At 39.9% G+C, this 24,347-nt stretch overlaps 1 protein-coding gene across 1 annotated transcript; it reads left to right on the top strand.

Annotated features, from left to right (window-relative positions):
- Positions 1–275: 275 nt before the first annotated feature.
- tnfsf10l (TNF superfamily member 10, like) lies at positions 276–21,749 on the top strand. Its single transcript, XM_084109331.1, has 5 exons — positions 276–656; positions 6,977–7,126; positions 15,218–15,254; positions 15,474–15,575; positions 18,423–21,749. The coding sequence occupies exons 1-5, from the start codon at positions 459–461 to the stop codon at positions 18,875–18,877; spliced, it is 942 nt and encodes a 313-aa protein (XP_083965457.1). The 5' UTR covers positions 276–458; the 3' UTR covers positions 18,878–21,749.
- The last annotated feature ends 2,598 nt before the right edge of the window (positions 21,750–24,347 follow it).

The following is a 24,347-nucleotide window of genomic DNA, read 5'->3' as shown; positions in this document are numbered from 1 at the left end:
ACCCTTGCTGGTTCTCCAGCATGAAAGGGACCATCCTGGGCTTTTCTGTAATATCAAAAGTTGGGAGAGTGAGACCAATGTAATTTATGATGTCACAATAACAATTTGAAGTAATATACAAAATAAAATATTTATTTATTAACGATATTTTCCGAATATGTATTTATTCATATAGGAAATATTGTATGAGGAAAAGGGTTAAGGAAATCATGAGGAGTTGCGGTAATGTAGCCTACCTCGAGAAACTCATGAGGCTCAACCCCTCAGCGTCTCCTACACACACACAACACTAGACCTGCAACATTAGTGAGTGACTGACTGCATGCGAGTGTGTGAGACAGACTCTATACCCTCCCACGGCCACTCTGCGTCAACAAGAAGGAGTTTATTCAACGTCCCGCTGCTGATTTAAATTTGTTTGTCACTAACTTCGTATCTACTCACGTCTTAGGAATGCCATGGCTACTCAGAATAACCAGGATTACTTCAGGTCGGTCAGCAGCGAGTCCACTACATACATGATGGTTCCGGCGAACAGCCGTGGTCGAGACTCGCCGTCAAAGTTATGGATCGCAATGGTCGTGATTGTGGTGGTCGTGCTGCAAATAGCCTCGACCACCGGACTCTTTGTCTACTTAAACATGTCTTTATCGCAGGTAAGCGGTTTTTCAAGTAGCACTGATTATTTTCTTGTCGATATCAGACGAACAGGCCGTGTCTTAAAACTTTGTGAGGGTTTTTTTTGGGCATCACTGGCGCGTTAAGGGCGAAACCGAGTGCACTGACTAGACAGCATGTTTACTCGTGTTACTGTGCCCATGACTCCCCAAAATGCTGTCAAGGTAGGCAGTTCACTAAGTTTTGAGACCCGGTCAGACCAAATCTGCAACAGAGGAGTACTTTTACTAAGTTGCAGATCGGTTATGTATCAGTTTATATTCCAAGATACAAAGAATGCTACTATGATAAAAGGCATTAACATAGTCAAAGAAGCAAAGCACTGAATTGTGATGGGAAAATGGTTAATTTCTTGTAATTTAATTTAATCATTTGCGGTTTTGTGAGGACGTTAAAGGCTTTGAATTCACAACTAATCAACACAATGATTCAGATCAAACTGATTTCAGACTAATCAAATCACGTTTAATGTGTGCTCTTGGGTAATCTAAAAAAACATACAAATAAAAACAATTATTATTAAGCATTGTCATCATAAAAAATACAAATTTCTTTAAAAAAATCTAAAATAAAAATGACATGAATAGTATGACATGTCAGATTATTAACAGTGTTAAAAATGCAAAACTGCACATGAACAACAAAAACATGATTACCCAATCAAAATACTGAGACAAGGAAGTTGTGTAGCCTACTTGTTTTGCAACATTGTATTGTGTTGGAAACACTTCAAAAGTTGCATGCTTTACTGCCTAGATGTCAGCATAATAAATAGACATAGTGTTAATAAAATACACACAACAGCATAGAATACAACTTCAACATTCTATGGGTTGCACTTTATTTTACCATCATGTTTCTTATGTACTGTGTACTTATTGAACTGACACTAACTGGGTAATAACTAGGTACTAACCCTGAACCTTAACTTTAACCCATGTTGTTATACCTTACATTACCCAGTATTTCCGTGGGTAAGTAAAGTGCACGTACTGTAAAATAAAGTCCAACCATTCTATGAATCAGAATCACATTGTTGAGATTATTGGATAAGTGTCATTTTGACAAGTATACTCAACAATATGTAGTGCATATCTCTCATGCTCTGTCTTTTTGTGATGCGTTTAGTCATACTCTGACCCAAAAAAACCCAGGTTGAGGTAGAATTCTGTAAGCCCTGTAGAATATTAATAAACTCTGAACCCATAATAGGGTTATTTCAAAGTCAAATATGACAAAAAATGTCTGAAGTTACTTAGGCTGTAATACTCTCAATATAAAACTGCACTTCGATCAGCAAAACCGGTAAAACGATAGCGCTCGGTGAGATAAGACTGATTGTTTCAAATAAATGCTCTACCTCTGCGGGGAAAAAGAAAGTGAGGTTAATTCACGGTCACACTGCGAGACGGTAAACACAACAGAGAGGATAGAGGCAGAAGCTCCCACGCAAGTCATCACCGTTGAAATTACACAGTTCCGGGTGACCTATTTATAAGTAACCACGATTGACAAAATCAGCTTAGATTAGGTGTGGGACTGAGCCGGAAGGTAGTGCCGTGGCATGGTACTGTCTGGTGCCTGCAGTTCATACCAGCCTCAATCTCCTTCTCCCTCAACCGACACGATACATGTAGTTCTAGACTGGCCCCTCAGCAACATTAACAGAAATTCAATGTAAAGCAATACCCTGCAAGCAAATGTTTGTCTCCTCTCAGGCTCCCCATGGTAAATCTCCTGTGACATTTTCCATTGCCAAGATCCACAACGTTTCACTCTCTCACCCTCTTGTTTTCCCCTCTCCTTCACATTTAGTCTTTATTCTGATTCTATTCTTTCCCTCTCATTCTCACTGTAATATCATGCTTTTTATGTAGAACATATAATTACATCTAATTGTGGCTGCTTTTCTCTGATAATTCTTTGTGGATTCAAGTTACGTTATGTTTGCCAGGCCCAAAGAAGGCATGGATAGTTTCCAGCGTTACACACTCTAGTTCAGCCTTAATACAAAACTGACACAAGGACAAAGGTCTTTATAAATTTTACCGATATAAAGCAACTTTGAGCTATAAATTTGATAAATGTATAAATTTCGTCCTGCATCTAAATCCATTAGGTAGCACAGAATAGCTTTTTATTTTTCATCGTTGCTAAGTAAATTAAACTAGGCCAAGCAATGATTCACTTCTCGGTATAAATCTTGCGTAACGCACAAGTCGCGGGCTTTTCTAATAAATCTGAGAAGGGTTTGAAATATCTCCCGGTCTATTTCAAGGGCCCCGAGTTATGATGAAGTTTCAGTCGTACTTGAACAAAAAGCCTTAGGAAAATATTTTCAAGGATTAAACATCAACGTGGTGTTAGTGAAGGATTAAAGATTTTTTTCCACCCAGATTGACGGTCATCAATTCAACACAATGACAAGCTGAAAAGGAAAGAAAAAAGAATTGAGCTATTGAGTGAGAATGTGCTGAAAATAAAGACACAAATGCACTCGCTTTCTCTCTCTCTGTCACACACACACACACACACACACAGCTGTTGCCTAATGAACATTCTTTAGCACTAACATAAATATCCTGTGCTCATCTTGGTGCACTGGACAGATGGGATGCTCACAGTGTTGTCCTAAAAGACGAGTAAACACCCCCATTTTACCCCATTATCAGAGCCTGCAAGGACAAACAAAGCCCCGGTTTACACCAACAGGACGGCTAATAAACAATGCTACTCCCTCATTTAGCGCCATTAGCACAGTAATGAAAACTTTGCGAACTGAATGTTCCAAAGACATTTAGGGGCATTTTATCTGTCTTTATTTGACAATAATTAAATTTAACAGTCTTTTCTGGTGTGATTAGCCCCAAAAGGAAGCTAAAACGTATTCAGTCAAGTAACTTGAGTTAAACTAAGTTCATAATTACTCCAATCTGTTCCTGTCATGTTTAATTTCTGTATTAATTATATGCAGAGGAAAAAAACACAAATCCTGCTTCCCAGAAGTGCTTAGATATTCTAGCAGGACTAAACGACTGCTAGGGCCCCATTTGGTTCGGGAAAAGAAACCGGGGTCCACTGACAGGCACGTAGTTAGTATTCTAGAAGTGTAACATTCAGTCAGACAGAGCAGAACGGGACGGCGATGGCCCGAGATTTCATAGAACACCCAGAGGGCTTTAAAAACGCATCACAATGGACTCTTAATAAGGCCTGTCTTCATTGGCCATTTGCCAAAGATTTATGAGCCAATGAGAGGAGCCAAGACAAAGGTGATTATGAGAAAAAAGGATAGTTGCCCTTGGCAACTGGGGCTTTTGCCACACACAATGGCACGGGTCATTGTAAAGTCGAATGTTTGTATGTACAGGTGTGTACTGAAGGGCCAATGGCATGCTGAGAATGCCCTCTATCACTAACTTTAACTCGTTGTTTGTCACATGCGCTAATTTTAGAGAAACTCGTCATTGAGAGGAAAGCACCTACTGAACTCGTTTGCATACTTTTCATTGTGTAAGTCTAAATAAAACTCAAACTTTGCTCAAAATGGGGGTTCCCTTCTTACCGTGACATGATTTGTTGCTTTTAGAGACTAGTCGACCCAAGGCCACAGCATTGCTTTCTATTGCCTAGACAGGTTTTGACTTCTGTGTGGTCTTCTAGAGAAAGAGAACAATCTCCTCGGAGTTCGTTTTTGCCAAATGCACAAATTGAATATTTGGCTGAAGTTTCCTTTGAAGACCTGCTTAGACAAACCTGTTGTCCTCTGGGAATTCATCCAAAGTTGCAGAGCTTCAGCCCTCGCAGATCATTTAGATCACTACCAACTTTCTGGCTGCTTTCCTTTCTTTGAGACCGCAGGGGGGAACTAGAAAAAACATACACATGGATCAGGGATAGACGAAAAAGAGAGAAGCGAGAGGAAGGGTTAGACGTTATAGTGAGATGCAGAGACAGAGAGCCCCTGGCATGGATTTAAGTTACACGCCTGGTTTCTTTATTTAATCCTTTCCCAAAAAAGCAATGGATGTGGAGTGAAGCAGAAAGTTCAGTGGTGGCTTCTTTTCCCCAGCTACAGAAACCAGGGCTAACACTGAAGCATTGTTCCCCACTTCCTGCTGCCCTCACTGGGATCAGAAACCCTCCTGAGCGCCACTAGTCTCACTACCAATGACTCAATACCAACTTCTATGTTGATTTTACCGCGTATTGAGCTACATGGTTTTTGTGAGTCATATGTGACCCCATATGTGAATGATTACGTATAGCAATACTGTTGGAGTTTACATGTATCAGGGTGTAGCAGCATTGACCCAGAGTTTTTTAATCTATTTGGTGTAACTCACAATGACAAATGATCATTTGCTGGCTCACACTTATCCACACCCTGGACAGTAATTCAGATTCCAGGTCATGTGTGACTGACCCATTTCTATGAGAGCAATAGCAGGAAGAATGCACTTGCAAGACAAGAAGTTGTTTACGGTTATGAAGGTTTTGAACATGTTCACACAAGCACGTGTTATAACACATCAGATAAACTGGGTTTCGTGATAAAACCGTGACCTGTTAGAGGGTGTTTCTGTTTTCCAGGTATCAGATGGCAACAGCTCAATTGGTAAATATAGCTTATTGGAGTACAAAGCAACCCCTAATTAGAACGCTTTTACAGTAAGGCTCAATATTTGTTAATGTACTGAGTATCATGAGCTACAATTGAACAGTACTTTATTAATTTTAACATATATTCAGGGCTCACTAATTCGATTTTTTTGCAATACTTGTTTGAACTACCATTCAAAAGTTTGAGGTTAAAGAGATGTTTAAAAAAGAAAGAAAGAAAATAAATTAATGATTTTATTTAGCAAGACTGATGTATCAAATAGATTTTTTTTTAATTAACAGTAACGACTTTTTAGAATGTTTTAAAAAAAAATCTATTTCAAATAAATGCTGTTCTTTTGGATTTTCTATTCATCAAAGGATCCTGAAAAAAAATTAGGGGGATGGGTTCTAGCAGACCAATCACAGCACTTGCGGTCCGTGTAGAATTGACGATATTTTGGGCTTAAGCATCAAAGCCTGAGCATCAAATCAGCAAATGATTTCTGAAGGATCATGAAGACTGGAGTAATAGCTGCTGAAAATGAGTAAATAACATTTTAAAGTATTAAAATATGAATACATTTTTGATTGAATAAATGTTGCCTTGGTAAGACTTCTTTCAAAAATATTTAAAGATCTTACCGACCCCAGATTTTTGAGTTAAGTGGTTTAGTAACATTTGGCTCACTAAACATTTTTTTTCTGTACAAGTTCACAAAAACAGATGCACAAAATAAACAAAAGTAAAACTCAGTTGCACCACAGCACTGGCCCAAATCTATTCCCTTTCATCTTTATTGTTGACCCCTGATATATAGTCAGTAATGTTTACAAATTGAACCGTATAGTAAAGTGCAAGTGCAACCAAACTAGACTTTTTTCTTAATGTACTTTTCTGCTTACGCTGAAGTCATTTTAATGTGCTGATCCAACACCAGCCCAAGCTTAAGTCTGGCCTCAGTCCTGTAAGTGGTTCCAGGACTAGCCTCATTTGTGCAGTTACACAAGAAATAGCAAAACTGATCTCAGATCAGTCTTGAGCTCTTCCTGTGAGCGCAGCCCTGCTCAACATGGGGGACCATCATTACCTGCCTGACTCCCTTTGAAAACCGTAAAACGGCGAGAGTTAACGAAACACACCTTCTGCTGCCACGCTCCGCCGGCGACTGGAGAGTCATTAGGAGCTTTGGCGGACCGTGACTCAAGGCTTCGAAATTGCGCACAGAGATCCTTAACTGGCAACATATATTTCTTGGAGCGGCTCCGAGTTTCTGAACAGGGACAGAAAGAGAGAGAAAGAGACTGAAAATAAGAGCAAGGGTTTTAGTGCAAGGTCATTTAAAGTACTTCATTATGTAGGACATACCTCTCCAGCTGGCTCAAGGTCTTTGAGCTGAACTTGTTGCTCATTGGCTTTCCATAGCAAGCCCCGTTGCAGATGTCCTCATCTACTTTCCAGGAAAGGGTCAAGAGGGATACTTGCCCTTGTTTTGATCTTCAGCCTACGCGTCGGCCTTGAGCAGATTGTTTCCTCATTGAGCATGCCTTCAGCCCCCGTTTCCCAATTTGCTTCCTAAACCAAAGTGCTGTTCTCATCATTTCTTGGGATGACGTGGCATTCAAACCACATTTTATTTTACAGATTAAGGGGTTGTGATTTGGACTTGTATTCTAATTTTCATCTTTTTGGCAGGTTAAGAGTCAGGGGGTTACAGAAGAGCTGCGGTGCCTTGGCTTACTTAACGCCCTGGATAAAGACCGGGACATTCCCGAAGACCTGGCCCAACTGTTTGGAGAGCCTTGCATCAAATTAGCTGAGGGTATCAAGGCCTATATTTCCAAGGTGAGTTCAAGTTTGATTTTATTTGTTGCACAACATTCTGCATTCATGAGTCAGGATATCTGTCAAGGCAAGCCATGTCTTAATAACAGCTATTAAAAACATCATCTGCCTTTTCAATGCATGGGCACAATTGTAGACAACAGTTGCAAGTGAAGTTCCTCACAGCGTGAAGCAACTTGCCATTACCATAAATGTGTCCTGGCAAGTGATTACAATCTCCTAAGGGAAGAAAAGTGGATGGTTGAGTCATGGGAGTGTTTTTCAGGCATTTATGCTTGTATATGCAGCATTGTAGAGGGTGACTCACCCCCTTGTCCTGATCATGAACCAGTCTAGCAGTCAGAGCTCAGATTTGTAGGAAATGTCTTGGTTTTCCCCTGGCGTGGTTGGTTATCCCTTTAGCGTCCAGCTTTTTTTTTCCCTCACAGCCTTCCAGTGGTTTTTACATTAATAAAACTGACATGTTTGATAGCCTTGGGCTTGGTTTTAGAAAAAGTCTCGCTCTAAAGGTGTGAATGAAATTGCAAAGCATCAAGTAAAGTAAAACACTTATTTACATTAAACACACATTCAAAAGTTTGAGGTCTGTAAGATTTTTTAAATGTTTTTGAAAAAAGTATTTATGCTCACCAAGCCTGCATTTATTTGCAATTTATTTTAAATGATCAAATATTAATTTCTTTAATAAAAAAAATCTTACTGACCCTAAACCTTTGAACGCTAGTATTATATGTTAAGGTAGATAACCAATAAATGGACAATATTAAAATGTCATACTATTTTTTCTAAATAAATTAAAATTTAAACATATACAATTATATATTCATTACAGAGTCCTGCAACGGGTCGGGTACCCGCGGGTACCCGCGGGTACCCGCATAAAAGTGGCTAAAACGGGTGGATTGTGACATTCCTAAAATTCACGGGCGGGGATGCGGGCGGATAATGAACTCCTTGCGGGCGGGTAACGGATGAAAAATATGTGCAATATTTGTATGTCTAAATTACCATTACACATACGCAAATATGTGTTTTAGTCAGGCCGTCCTTAAAAATATTCTTGTTTGCAGTAACCCGACCGACCCTGTCAATTTAGGGCCAACCCAATTATTTTTTTTCCCCCTTTTTAGTCCGACCGACTTGCCGGTAGTGAACTTGTGTTAAGACCTACCGATTTTTTTTTTACTCTTCAAACAACTAATACAAATGCAATAAAATGATATTAATTATATTTTAGTAAGTATTGTGTATATAAATTGCCCATATATAGGCCTACATACAAACATAGCCTATATACATATGTCTTTCTTTTAAATAAAAACCGGTGGCGTCATCTATGATTATAAGGGCTGTAGGCTATATGCGAAATGAAACAGAAATCGCGACACTCAGGGCCACGAACCTACAATTAAAACTTTCACAGAGATCTCAAACAAACATTAAAAACACCAAATATTAAGAATTGGCATATCAAGCAAAATAATATTGATAAATGATCGAAAATCGTAGCCTATCTCCCCCTCCACAATGCTCACCGGCAATGCTCCGACATTAAATTTCTCTGTACTGTATGTGTTGTAGCCCTGTCATTAAAAACGATTTAGTTTCATATTCATGTTTAAATAAAATAATATATTTTTTTAAATTTCATGTTGATTATATGAAAAGTGAAAAGCATGAATAAGATAAGATGATCCCGAATATCGGGAGACAAATGCAGTGGGCAGACATAATTTTGAACATTTCATTAAGTTTATGTAGAAAACCTTTCTTTAAAGTGAATTTCGTTTCGTATTAATTGTATCTTAATTTTAATCAATGTTTCATCAACCAATTTATTGGATTCAATAAATAGGAGGTAAATAGGCTATAGCAGGCAATAATCACGACACGGTGGCGCGGGCGCGTGAACTTGAGGCTCGTCTCTTAAATAAACCGAAACTCAGCGTATAAGCTACTTGCCTCACAGACCTGAGAAATAGAAATCATGAAATGTCTACTTTTAAACAAAACAATAAAAAAAAATAAAAGAAAAAGAAAGCAGACTGCTCTCTGCTTATGCAATCCGTAATGTGATTTTCTCTCTGGCGCGCTCACTACTGCGAAGATCGCGAGTCAGTCAGCATCGTCAACTTCAACTTTGACACAGAAAACACTTGTTTATTAATAAACAATTGAAATGTATCCTTGATATATTTGACATATTAATAATCATTACTTTTCCCAGTTCTTTGTGACAGCTTTTAGGTGCGTTATTGGCAGCGCACCCTATGAACGCGTCCCCACCGCTCAATAGATTTTAGCTTGTGTGTGATTTATCGCGGGCACGGGTCGGGTAACGGGCCGAATATTAACGGGTCTGGGCGGGTGCGGATTTAATTTTGATATTATCACGGGTGACGGGTCGGATCTGGTGCTGAACTTTGCGGGTACGGGCGGGGGCGGGTCTCCAAAAATGGACCCGTGCAGGACTCTGATTCATTATCCACCAATACAATGTAATACTTTAAAACTACATCCCTACTTGATTTTATCCATCAGAGACTATTTGGTTATTTGGCTATTGGTGAACATTATTCAATAGCCCACATAGAATAAGTGAGATCAGCAGAAAAGTAAAAGTTGTTGCAGAAGAGAAAGAAATTCTTTCTTTGGAACAACCCACACCAATGAGTCATTAACAATTAAACCAGGAAACGTTTGTTTAGAAAGAAAATAGGGTTCATTTTCACTTCACTTTAGGCATTTGCATTATGGTGTCGGAACTTCTAAATACCATGTTTTTTTATATGTTAATTTTCCGTGCCACCCATTTGTTTACCCAAGTCTCTCAGCTCCGGGAATATGTTATCAGATTTTATGGTGCATGTCTACCCTGTCCTACCCCTGCCGCTATGCGCAACAGCCCGTGCGTACCGTCAAATCTTTCACTACTAATTGAGTGAGGCTGCAAACAATTTATTGGCACTCAGAGACAGAGGCATTTGCCTCTTAATTGAAAACACATGCGCCACTTCTGAGAGACGCAATTATGGTGCGCTAAAGAATTCCCTGATCATGCTAAGGGATCGGTCAGTGGAAAAAGTAAACAAATAATGTAGAGTTTTGCCAGAGCATATGGGGTAGATTGTATGCGAGTCCCACAATACATAAAGAGAGATGTCTATGTGCATGTGTCTGCATGCGTGTTCACACGTCAGTATGAATAAGAGAGTGAGATTCAGATTCAGATGAAGAAAGAAGAAATTTACACAAAGACAAAGAAACAGCCCGAACAAGCACACTCTGAGGCTTCGGGCTCTTTTCCAGCTTCATGTCAGCACAGAGGTAAAGCACACAGAAAAAGAATGAGAGGATAAGGAGGATCGAGAGAGTGTTCGCAGCGAAGGCAGGGAATGAGTGAGCGAGGAGAGATGAAGGAAATGCATGTTTCTGAAGCGAAGACCTTCAGAATCCAGAGAATGCCAGAACACCTGGTAGTTATTATGGAGCCTGGAGGACTCAAAAAAAAGCAAATAGAAAAATCGTACATCCTCCTGATTCTCGACTTTAGCCGGGCTCAGCACACAAGCGGCGTACAGACGTGAAGGATATGCAAACCACTGACCATTGCTGCTCCTTGACTTTCCATGGCCCTTGTTGGGCTTTGATGCTACCAATAATACAGAAAAACTGCACGGCTAACAAGAGTGGAACCCTGCAAGAGTTCGGTTCATTCACTAAACAGATGGCTGCGTCCGCAGAGAATCACGCAGGCTCACATGCAGAAAGCCTAATGTGAGTCAACAAATCAAAAGACACTACAACATCTCGGCCAGAATGGATACGATCCAGCCCAGAAATGATATCAGCATTCCAAGGAATATTATATCCTCAAACTACACCTGAACAGGAACCCCGCAGCAGCCACTTGAGTCCTCTCAATATCCCTAAATCCCTCCTCAGTTTCCCGCAAAGCTAAATGGGACGTTTTGTCCCCGTTCCCCGCTTGTCTCAGATTCTCCTAATGACTCATTAGATGAGGAAGCATCTCGTCTTCGGGGCTGAGGCAGCGCTGCATCACCACCGGCGTCTCAAACAGATTTACGATGAAAGCAGTGATCATACTCGGGGCATTCCGCCAGCCGCAAAGTTTTCCGCCAGCCTCAGAACAAACACAAAGGCCATCTCTGTCTGCCCTCTAACTTTTATCTTCTGCATGATCATAGCTCAAGGACTGTTTTCGATGATGTGGTCGGCTTTACTACATGCGTTTTTTCTGGAAGAATGTATTGTTTGTTTCGTAAAACTAGGGGAAACTACTAGCTTGTGGACACGGAGTGGGTTTGGTAACAAGTGAACACGAGATTTGCTAGGGTGGAAAGAAAGGAAAAGAGAAAGAAGTTAATAAAGTAATAAAGGCCGGTCCAGTTGGTGTTCTCATGTTGCTCTGCATGGAGTACACGATGGCTCGCCTCCTGCCAAATATGCGCTGAGCTCTCAAAGCTGGTATTACTTAGAGTCGAATTTCAACGAGTGCTGCACAGCGACCTTCCATCTAAAAGAGAGAGAGAAAAAGAAAGCAAGATTAAGTCGGGTTTAAAGCCTCGGAAGTCTTCAAGCCCATTCTCCACACCAAAAGAGAGACTGAAGACAGCCTGTCACATCTTTAACACCTCATTAAGTGTCACTGTGGCAGAGATCCCTGACGAGAGAGAGAGAGAGCCAGGAAGACACAGGCACAAACAGGACTAACCCCGACTTTTAAAGTTTTTAAAGCGCAGGGTAGGGTTGCACCAGCTATTTGTAAGACTTAAGACCTAAATGCAGACATAAAGTTCACACAAATCAAGCTCTCACTGATGTAATCCAGTCTGTCATATTGCTGGCAGACCAATCGCATTACATACTCCCGGTTGGAAGATTTCATAAATATTTAGTTTAAACAAAGGGTTGCATTTGATTTAAGTGCAATAGTCCAATGATCACATTTTGAGTGGTTGTAACATAGTTCTCATTTATGCTAAGCTGTACCTTACGCACAGCTGGAGCAAACCGGCCCCAGGTGAATAGATACAGACTTCTACAGAGGGGGAGGGAAAAAGAAAAAGAGAGAGATTAATTCTCACAGGGCTTAAGGTCAGATCCAGGAGACTGTTGTGCTCTAGTGGAACGGTAGGTCTCTGGTGAAGGGGGCCGGGGGACAGAGGAATGGGGCCGACCTCAGACGGCAGCCAAGAATGGCAGGAAACAACTTGTAAGCATATACACACACCCCATTCATTCAAAGGCCCATAACAGGCGTGCACTGATTTTATCCAGCGGTGAGTGTGTGTACAGTATGTGTTTGTGTCTCAGTACTGTCGGTTATTAGCCTTTTTACCTGAGTCACGCTCTGGGATTTATTGTTTGCCATGCTCTACGCCTCAAGGAAAGCAACAGTTATTTATTAATAATCCTCCTGGAGGAAGGGAACGCGCTGTGCTTCAGTATCTCAACGGCAGAGCAATCTCTGGCACTGGCGGCCACATAAAAATATTGGATTGCCGTCTCCACTAAACTCAGCTGGAGAGAACGCTAATGGCTTTCTTCGCATGCTGTGTGCATGCACTCGCTTCCTGCTCTATGAATGGAGGAAAAATCTTCCTCGCCTGCACGCCTTTTCTGGCACACGGGTTTAGGGGCCAAAGGTCTAATGCTGGGTGTGTTTATTGTTATTGTTGAGGGCTTTCTATGGGTCTCCACCTTCTGAACTCTGTTGTGTTTTCCAGAAAACAGACTGCGCGCACACTTTAACTAGGCCTCACTGATAAATGCTTGTGTGAAGGATTCTTACTGGAATATCTGTCATAAATGAGAACCATTCCAAAAGGAACAAAATGGGATCAACTAACAATTCCATAAGATCTTCCTGGATAAACCAGGAGTTTTCAATTCTTAATTGATTCTTACAGTCTTATATTATATTGTGTAGAACCTGACTTGACAGCTAAAGGAAATTGCGCTTGGAGGAAAAGGAGTTTTAAAATCACATGTTTGTTTTGTGTTTCCTATATTCTCTGTAGGATCTTTTTGCATTGTCCTAGCAACAGTAACAAACAATAACATATGCCTAGTATCCACCCAGAACAACCTAGCAACTGCATCGCAACACCTTAGCAACCACCCAGAATACCCTAGTAACCATCTTGCAGCATCCTGTCTATCTATCTATCTATCTATCTATCTATCTATCTGTCTGTCTGTCTGTCTGTCTAATATTTATTATCTATCCATCTATCTATCTGTCTATCTATCTATCTAATATTTATTATCTATCCATCTATATATCCTTCCATCTATATATCCTTCCATCCATCTATATCCATCTATCATCCATCCATCCATCCACCCATCCATCCATCCATCTATCATGTCCTAGCAACCACCCAGAACACCCTAGCAAATGCATAGCAACCACCCAGATCACCCTAGCAACTGCATAGCAACACCTAGTAACCACCCAGAAATTTCTAGCATCCACCCATCTTTCTTCAATATCCCAGCATCCACCCCAAACACCATTGTAACTATCTTGCAGTATCCTAGCAACAGTCCAGAACAACATCATAGCAACCCTCTAGCAACCACCCAGAACACTTTACCAATTGCATAGCCTATCCATTTATCTATCCATCTATCTATCTAAAAATAAATTTAAATAAAAGCAGGAAAGAGGATAATAATTATGAAGACAATTGGAATGATTTCTATGAATCCATCTTGTTCTCTTTTTCCTTCTCTCTTTCTCTGATATGCAGCATGTACACAAACATGCTAAAACAGCCTTTATCTGCTGTGAGACGTGGAATTGATTTCAGGACCATTTACTGCACCAGAAATTAAAGTGAAAAAGGGAAAGCTTTGGTCAGAAATCCATCTCTGCTGTGGTCTGGGTGAGATTATGTCACGTTATAAAGCCTGCAGGCGCTCGGCTGTCTGATGAATGGAGAGGAGAAAAGAGAGAGAGAGAGAGAGTGCGCCAAGAACAACAGAGACTCCATCACACACTCACGCTTGAGTTGATGATGCCAGACAGAGAGGGACTGGGGAGGAGAGAGAGAAAGAGAAGGGAGGAGAAGGAATAAATTATTATTCCTTAAGGAAAAAAAAAAAATCTTGTTTTATCAAACAGTCATGTCAAAAAGCTTAAATCAAAGTGTTTGTTTAAAGAGCCATTCATATTTTAGCATAGACAGTAATACACAACAACCGAACACAACACAACGTACTGCGAAACATGGAAAGGCAAAACACTATAAATTTTATAGACTAAAATAGATTGTAAAACTTACATGCCAAACTTTATATTTATCTTAACTCTGGCATTTAACCTTTATCCAAGAAGGATTCAAGAAAGTGGAAAGAAAATGTTGAGTTGGGTTAAAGTTTTGCTTGTTACTTAGTAACTTTTTTTAAATCTGAACAGCTTTATGGATAATATTCACTACTTCCTTGATGACATTTTCGTTTTTTTTTTGTTTTTTTTGCTGAATGGTATTAATACAGTGATTCAAACACTGACTACATTTTTAACAAATCATCAAGAGTTTTCAATTTGTTTAATTTAGTTCAGTTAGATGATGTTTGGAACATGTTACCCCTGAGCTGAGGCTGGCCCGAGGCAGTGGAAATGAGCCAGTAATCAGAGTGTTTTCAGTTCAAGACCTAGTCGGTGGAACTAATGATCTGGATACTGGGGTTTGACTGGTTGAAATATGGCCGTCACAGACTACTGAAAAACTGCCCTTTAAAACGGTGACCTTAAAAACTGTTCTTAGTCGTCTCATACACCGGCTGACTCTCCAGCTCAACACAAAGTGAATATTTCTGTCCTTAGAAACTGCCGTCTTCAAAGGCTGAAAGATAAATAGGAAATTTTACAGCAGAAATGTTTCTGTTTTGTAACTTGAGGTAAACTTTATCCGCCTGTGAGACAAAAAACAAAAAGGAGGAAAGACACGATTATAAAACTGAATCATCCAGTTTCACATTCCAGTTGGCTGTCTAGAATTTGAGAAGTCATCATATGCCGCCTGTACTAATGGAATTTTTCGTTTTTTTCTGTCACAGGTTACAGACAGTATAATCTCCAAACAGGCTTTACATGGTGAGTATATGATCAGTCATCATTTCTTAAAAATTGCCATTAATCACAATGACAGCGCAATGCACAGTGCCAAAGGCACCAGGAATAATGACACAAAAATAGACAATAACAAAACGCAATGCAGTTCAAAGAACAGGTTAAAATCTCTTGCACAACACCAATTCAGATTTTATGATGTATTTCAATGTGCTGACTGTCTACTGTCTGTCTCTTTCTCAGAAGCAAGAGCCATGCCCCATTCATATAATACATCAGGGTCAAAGTTCATGACCACAGTGACACAGAGACCATCAGCCCACCTGACTCTTAGCAGCCTACCAGGTGAGTTTATATATAAACTAAATAATACATTTAAATATTACATTTAGTCTATAAAACTAATTTAATTTAACTTACGCATTTAACCATAAAGCTTTAGGTCAAAAAGTCTATAAGCTCATGGTATCACATTTTATGTTTGTTGTGTTCAGAACAGCTTGAAAGTCTGTTAGTGTGTGTGTGTGTGTGTGTGTGTGTGTGTGTGTGTGTGTGTGTGTGTGTGTGTGTGTGTGTGTGTGATCCTCAGTCGTTTAGTGCATGATTTGCAAAGTTGAAAAATGTATTTAAAAACAAGATCTGTTCAGATGTTAAAAGTCATATAGTATATTCCAGTCAGTTCTATACATGCTTTAAATGTACCCTTCATGTACATGACCCATCCATCCGTCCTGCTAGGCAGTGGCAGAGCGTCCCTATGTCATATAAAAGCCTGGCAAACAGCTGCAAAGAAGAAACTGATTGAAATTGTTTAGTTTTTTATAATAATATCACTAAACATCCAAAAATCATGTCTGTTACTTTGCAGTTCTGCTACTCGGATCAAAGTCCTATTTACTGCATGCATGCCAGAAAAAAAAAAAAGAGATTTACTCAGTCACGCATCTCAGAAGGAAATGAAACCGAGTCAAACCAGCTTTGTTTGTGGAGCACGAGTCATGAGTCTGATCATTATTTTTTACACGTGCAGGCATTATTCAGAAACCTGTCTGCAAAGTGGTTGATGATGGATCACGTACACGCACTATGAAAATTGCACATGCTGTTATCTTCAAAAAGCCGAAATTGTTAAATCCTTGAGAACATCTGTATTAACCGCCGTAGTGGGCTTTCCTACACATCTGTACTTCCTATGTGTTTTTCTTTATCACTTTTGTCAGAAGAACGGCCCTTTAAAAACTTTCCGAAACAGTAAATCAAAGAGCAGGTCTAGCGCGTTATTGATCTTCTTTGAGGAATGTGGCTCATTGTGTTTGAGGAACACACCGCCTGCTCCTCCATGTCCTCTACACCTCCCTTCCTCCCCAGCCTCTTTCTCTCCGTTCTTCGATTTTTCACTCTGTCCGTGACTTCCTCTCCTGTGCAGCCATACCTTCCTGTTCTGATCTCTCCTGTACTCTTAAGACAATCCACCAATCTTTCATTCCTCCCTTTTACCTTCTGAATTATGTGCCTTGCCTTAATCAGCACCTGCTCCTTGTTTTGGAACATTTATTCTTATTTTTACTACTGAATTTTTTTTGGGGTGTGTGGTTTTTTTAATTATTTGCTTTTCCACATGATTTATAGTATATTTGATTGTGCATGCTTATTTCCCCTATTTTAACATTGAGATGAACTTTATGCGAGTTTTAAGTGACGCCAAACGTAATCTTTATAAAAAATAATAGTTCCTCGCCATTGACCGAATTTTCTGTAATTTATGAGACAATGCTTCCTAGCAAATTGACAGAATTTGCCGTAGTTTGTAAGAAAAGCGATAAAAGCATTGCTTTTGCACATTGCAGTCTTTGTCAAAAACATGATTTTCTTAGCTTTTTGTTCAAAATGTTGCTTTTTTATTAAACTTACCCACATTCAAGTGTTAATAAAAAAAGAAAGCATAAAGCTAGAATAAAATGTTTTTATTTTGTTTGTTTTTTAAAGCAGAGGCTCTGTTCTTTTTTATATATTGCATGTTCAGATATTCATACAACAAAATATTCTGGGGGCCATGAAAATTGTTGTGAAAATTATCAAAAATCCTTTTTTTTTTTTTTTTTTAAAAGGAAAGAGTTAAATGTAATCTTTAGTGAATCTCATAACGAATATCCATTTTTCATACTGTACATTTATAATGTAATGCCGGAAACAATTGATTTTAGTTTTTTTGGTGATTTATTTTTTATTTATTTAACCAAAACTAAATTAATTAAATTAACTAAACTCAATTTTAATATCAAGAATTTATCAGTTATCAGCCATAACAAGAAAATAATTAGCAGCTTTATTTAATATCCGTGCTTCCCCACAAAACACACATTAATGTTTTTGTATTTAATTTCTTTGTATAGCTCTTTTCACAATACATATAATTTCAAAGCAGCTTTACAGAAAATGCGTCTACATTACAATTTGGAGTGATCTGCTATCAGAGGAGACTGTGTCAAGTTATGGATTTCAGAAATGCACATATACAAATAACACAGTTAGCTAACAATGTATTAATTAAAACAATGTATTCATTTAAGGAGCTGAAGCAATGAGCTCAGTGAAGTAATGAATACATTTTCATTTCAATACATTTCATTTTGCACGATTCATCAGTACATGTTATTCCAGAATGAAAAGGTTGGCCTTTAAAGTTGGCTAACTATTAAAGTAATAAAGGTTATGTCAATAGTAGCAAGTAATGTCATTTTAGTTTGTAATGCTCACTTTTCACAATCCAATCACTTCCCGAAGGATGAAAGATCTGCCAAGCATTTTTGTTTCGTTCAGTGTTATTTTAGTATTATCTCTACATTACATTACATTTTGAATTAGCTTTAAGTTTTCATTTAAATTAGTTCAAGTTTTAAGAATTGTGTTATGTGCCCTGTATGTGCTTGTTATGTACTGAACATCAAAAAGTTTCACACAAAAATACATCACTTATAGAAATAAAACAGTTTGCGAATGCCGTTTCATGCTAACCAGCATGAGTCAAACTCCTGCAGAGTGTAGCTCCAACCAGCTCCAAAAGTTGGTTTCTAATGATCCTGAAGACCTTGATTAGCTAGTTCTTGCATGTTTAATTATGGCTGGAGCTAAAGTTCGTCAGTTTGACTCCCCTGTGCTAACCGAAAGTCCGTCTCCTGCCTTTTCCTCCAGGTGGCGCTCAGTACTCCACCCCTCAAGCAGACCTGCACCAGTCCTGCCGCCATCCTGTACGTTCCTGGGCCAACCAGAGCTTTGGCGCTCATCTACACAACATGTCACTGGCCAACGGGCGCCTTCGCGTACCCCAGGACGGCCGCTACTACCTGTACTCCCAGGTGTACTTCCGCTACCCCTCTCCCAGCGAGGGGGATCAAAACAGCGTGAGCCACCAGCTGGTCCAGTGCATCTATAAGAAAACCTCCTACCTGAGGCCGATTCAGCTTCTGAAGGGAGTGGGGACCAAATGTTGGGCTCCAGACGCCGAATACGCCCTTCACTCAGTGTACCAGGGCGGCCTGTTTGAGCTGCGAGCGGGCGACGAGGTCTTCGTGTCCGTCTCGTCTCCTACGATGGTGTACGGCGAGGACTCTTCTAGCTATTTCGGAGCTTTCCGTCTGGATCTGTAAGAGAACGTCGGAGGAACTGGATCGGGACTACATTACCCACTGGGTGGAGCGTTTTGGAGCTGCGACCCAAAGAGAAAAGACTCATTTTAATCGTTCAAATTTCCTTTCTTTAAGACTTTGAATATGTGAAGGATGCATGAATGAGAGACATTTCGGACAAGGTTATTTCTTTATAGACAGAGGAATGTATGTATATTTCTACAAATCACATCAAAGATGTGAGTCTTTGAAACGGTAGCAAAACAATGAACAGGAGAGACAAAAGCTCACACAAAGTGAATCTGTGCCAACGGTGTGTATAGGGTTTGACGTGCGAACTCCACTCGCTCTCTTCCGCTGGAGGGGAATATTTTTGTGTACAGCGGATCTAAAACATTTTTAAAAACAGAGATATGAGAAGAGAATGATGACAGCGGGAATGTGGAGGAAAGAAAGATGAGAAGGGGAAGTATGTAGCTCTACCAGCCTCAAAGGAGCATCCTGGCAGGTTGCAGTAGTGCGGAATTCTCCCCGTCTTGTCGGACCAGCGGAGCAGCATGCCCGGGCAAGAAAAGGACCTAAAAAAGTTCACACGCACACATAAACACAGAGGAATTCAGCTTGTTGTAAAGACTGCATTTGAAAACACTCATACTCCTCTGAGTATTTATGGCTTCCAAACATGCAAAACACAGCGATAAGACGAAAACACATTCGTTCAGTCTCAGACACAAATCACTTTTACAGGTCTCCCTCTGCTGTCTGGTCCGGGGTGCAGGAGGAAGTACTGTCAGGGAGAGACACGTGCTCCCCAGCTCACGTGGTCCCGGCCACACGAAAGGTTAAATAAACACTACGATACACGGTTTGTTGAAATGTCGCTCCCATATAATGTTTTGTTTTTTTCTAGTGCTGCACACACATAAAAAAACACACCCTAAGTGCCCTGAAAAACACTTTTCTGATAAGCGGCGCTTCATACTTGTACATCCATCTCTTTCTTTATGTGGTTGGTTGGTTCAACCTGTGTATATATTGTATTTAATTCAGAATCATGAGGTTTGGAATTGAATGTATGAGCGCTGATGTCGCATGAAAATGCCACAAAATGAGCCTCCCGCGGAAAACGTAAAAGCCGCGGCGCTCTCAAAATGAAACGGCGCTGTGAATCTTGAAACGAGCCTGTTTTTTCGAAGGAGGATGGGTGGGGGTAATTACTTTCCACTGTAAATGATCAAGTGCTGTCACAATGGTGTTTCTGAGAGCAAGCACAAACACTCGCTTGGGTTTCATTGTAAACCACAAATGTGTTTTCTTCTCTCTGGACTCTGCCCCAGTTTTTACTGATAAAGTGAGTGAGGAAAAGGGCCCCTGCCAAGACAGTGCCTTAAATCACATTATACAGCGAGAGCGATCGAGGCGAAACTCTTTGTGGCATTTAGCCACGGACATAATACTAGTTATACGACACATTACAAAACTTTACTGACTCTTATCAGCAATTTGTCTGGATTAAGAAACTCGGACGTTGATTTATTCCAGAGGTGGAGAACAAGTTATTCTTCGGCAGGTCAATGCTTTTGGCGCAAGTGCAGTTCTATTGACTGGTATAATGTGCCGCAATGCCAAAATGTCCCCATACAGGGTGCCTTTTTAGGTCTAGAGAATGTGACGTCAGATACCACTAGGTTTTGTATGTGTAAAAGTGCCTTTAGGTTGTCGTTATGCACTGATCTGAGAACACTTTCAATTTAAACACTAACTTCTATCATGTGAAGGGAGGTTCAAAGCATTTTAGATCAGTGTTGAAGTCATAAATGACTTCATCAATGCTTAGAACCCATCATTAACCACATCAGTGAGACTTGATGAAAAACTGTCATCATTTACTCTCATGTCCTTCCAAACCAGTATGACGAAGATGATCTGGTTTTTTTTTTATTGTATGTTTGTTTGTTTTTTGTCCGTACAATGAAAGTTCATAGGATAACGAACAACATCCGACTGCCTTGACTTTCATTGTTTAGAAAAAAGCATTCTTTAAAATGTCTTTTGTGTTCTGCAGAAGAAAGAAAGTCATACAGGTTTGGAACAAATTGAAGGGAGAGTAAATGAAACAATTTTCATTTTTGGGTGAACTTTCCCCAGTGGAGTCTGGATAATCCCACTAATTTGCATTAACTGAGCTTATTATCCCAGTCAATCTGTTCCGGCCCGTCCAGGGTCTTGTGTGAGTGTGCACATGTGTAAACAAGTTGAAATATGTACCTATCTGTACAACATGGAGGTCATAGTGGGGTGAGGGGCGGCCAGGAAAAAGAAATATGGCTGAATTCCATCGGATCTAGACGGATTACTGCAGGACTTGCCCTCTGAACCACGAAGAACCACAATGTGAACACGGAAGACAAATATATGTTAGGTGCGTATATACGTGAGTGTGTTTTTTAATGAATTGCTTGACTGGTCTCTAAAACAGTGGATATGATGGTTTGCATACTATAAATCTCACGGAGTTCTGCAGAGACTTTATGGGACTGCTGTGAAAAACTTAAGCGGGGCAGAACACCGTGAAATCCAGTGAGCAACATGAACTGTCAATTAAAAACAAAAAGACTATTGTGTTTCCTTTTCCAGCGAGAGTTTTTTTTTTTTTTTTTTTTTTTCTTGGGATTGTTAAATTCTCTGATCACCGATCTGTGGGACTGTTTTCCATTTAAAGAAAGACGTTATGCACTGTTTACCAATGTTGCGTCTCCATCTTGGTAAGAATGTACTGATATCTCTCACGCTCTCCATCTTTATTGTATAATTTTACAATGTCTGATCTGTGTCGTAAAAACAGAAGTTCAAGGTGTCATTTTCAACAATTAAAGTGCCTTTTTGAATCATGAGTCACAGTTTGATAATCTCTTTAGTTTTAGCATTTTTGCCCATGCTGATGACTTCCAGCAGGAATTCTACACCATTTGTTTTCTTTTGCCAAACTTGCATACAATACCACAACCTACCCACTCACACACCCAGGACACACATGGTTCTCTTACACAAAAGATGATTTCACACACACACAAATGTTTGTTTTTCTATCATGGTGGGGACTTCCCATTGATTCCTATTGTTTTATACTCTTTAAATCTTTTTTTATTTCTTTATATTCTTTTTTTTATTATTATTAAAATCTGGGAAGATTTTTTAATCAGATTTAGATTTTATTAAAAAATTAATGCTATATAAATATATTTATTTATTTTACATATGAACAGTGCATAGGAAAGATCTGAAAAGTTGTTGGGCACATTACAAACCTTACCAGAACAAGAATATCTCAAGAATAAGTGGGTGCTAACTATATTAGGATCTCCACTAATTAATTATACATTAGTTTGATTGACCGTTGCAATTGGCAGAGGTTTCTGTCATTTTACATGACCAGTTTTTCTCATTCTGACTTTTTTTTCCTCTTTTGAAGCTCTTAAAATATAATGCCAGATCTATTTAATGACCGCTGGTCCGCTGCTTATGAAGCATTTTTACCTTTGATGACATTCCTAAAGGGATGTTTTGTTAGACAAAAAAACCCACATAAGTGTATAGTCTACACTTAAAGTCAAATTTAAGATCACTCCCAGCTCTCTGTTCTCGTAAGTCTTCAAGACAACCAGCTATGAGTCACCGTCATTCTCGCACAATCTCAAAAACAAAACACACTCAAGAGGCCACACACACTTACACACCATTTGACTAACGCAGTGTTGACCACACACCAGTCTATTCAGTTTTAGATGTGGCCACACACACACTGTCAGAAACACACACACTTAAGACAACCCGCCCTGAGCACCCAGACTGCCCTTGTTTCTGCCTGCACAAATATACCCTCACTTCATCACACATTCCCCTTGCCAGCGCTCCCTAGCAATCCGTCACTCATATGTGTCATCGTTAAAGCTTTTCTGACATTCATTAAGACCACCAGGCATTCCTATTCACAAACCTAAGTTTGTCCTCCCCAATTCCTAGAATCCACCAGAACACTCTGGAATGTCACAGGAATCGCATCCAGGCACTGTCCGAATCATTCAACATCTCAGCACACACACACAGGCCTCAATTGTCTCATTCATTTGTGCATGGCCTGGAAGAATAAACACAAATAAACAAATGGGACAGTTGGCACGAAGGGAGCAGCGGCGGGGCTGGAGAGCAGCTGGATCATCTCTCTCCTGTGAGACCAAGAAGCTCCGCAATCATCCCTCGGGTCGATATTAGTCTCCTCTCCTGTCTGAGGCAGAGAAAGTAGGCTAGTTTGTGATCACTTAGACATTAACAAGCTAGATCTCTAGACATGAGAATGAACCTCATTGGTTTGCTGAAGCTCAAACATGCTGCGTAACACGAGAATGAACCTCATTGGTTCTTGCTGAAGCTCAAATGTGCTGCGTAACACGAGAATGAACCTCATTGGTTCTTGCTGAAGCTCAAACGTGCTGCGTAACACGAGAATGAACCTCATTGGTTCTTGCTGAAGCTCAAACGTGCTGCGTAACACGAGTATGAACCTCATTGGTTCTTGCTGAAGCTCAAACGTGCTGCGTAACACGAGAATGAACCTCATTGGTTCTTGCTGAAGCTCAAACGTGCTGCGTAACACGAGAATGAACCTCATTGGTTCTTGCTGAAGCTCAAACGTGCTGCGTAACACGAGAATGAACCTCATTGGTTCTTGCTGAAGCTCAAATGTGCAGCGTAACACGAGAATGAACCTCATTGGTTCTCGCACATTAAGTGAACATGATTGAGCTTCCGTTTACCACAACGTATGTTTGAGTTGATTAATTTTTATATGTGAATAAAATGCCTAAATGCCTACATTTTTAAAAAACTTTAAATCATTTAAAGTGTTTGGGGCACATAAAGCATATAAAGTCTCTTCAGAAAATTTTGGACTAAACCGTTCAATTTATATTGGATTAGTTTTACAATCTCTTTATGAACGTTTTGAAGTGTCAGTGTCAGTTGCGTAACTGTCAGTGGAGGGACAGAAAGCTCTCAGATTTCATCAAAAAGATCTCCATTTGTGTTCGAAGATGAACGGAGGTCTTACGGGTTTGGAACGACATGAGGGTGAGTAATTAATGACAGATTTTTTGGGTGAACTATCCCTTTAACAATTTAAATCACAAACTCTACCTATTTGCCCTTGCCAATCATGGCCTCCTAATAATAATTGGCTCTATCACTCTCTCTCCTCTCCTCCTATAGCTGGTGTGTGGTGAGCGCACTGGCGCCGTTGTTCTGTGGCTGCCGTCGCATCATCCAAGTGGCTGCTGCACACTGGTAGTGGTTGAGGAGAGATCCCCTGATATGATTGTAAAGCACTATATAAATGCCTCATTCATTCATTCAAATCACTGGTCAGGAAATAAGCAAAAATTGCACAAATACTGTAGATAAAGTAACATACCTTTCCCAACTTGCAGACCGCTTT

This window comes from Abramis brama, assembly GCF_963993115.1.
Source record: "Abramis brama genome assembly, chromosome: 3".
Classification (NCBI taxonomy): domain Eukaryota; kingdom Metazoa; phylum Chordata; class Actinopteri; order Cypriniformes; family Leuciscidae; genus Abramis; species Abramis brama.
This window is presented reverse-complemented; position numbering and strand designations above follow the sequence as displayed.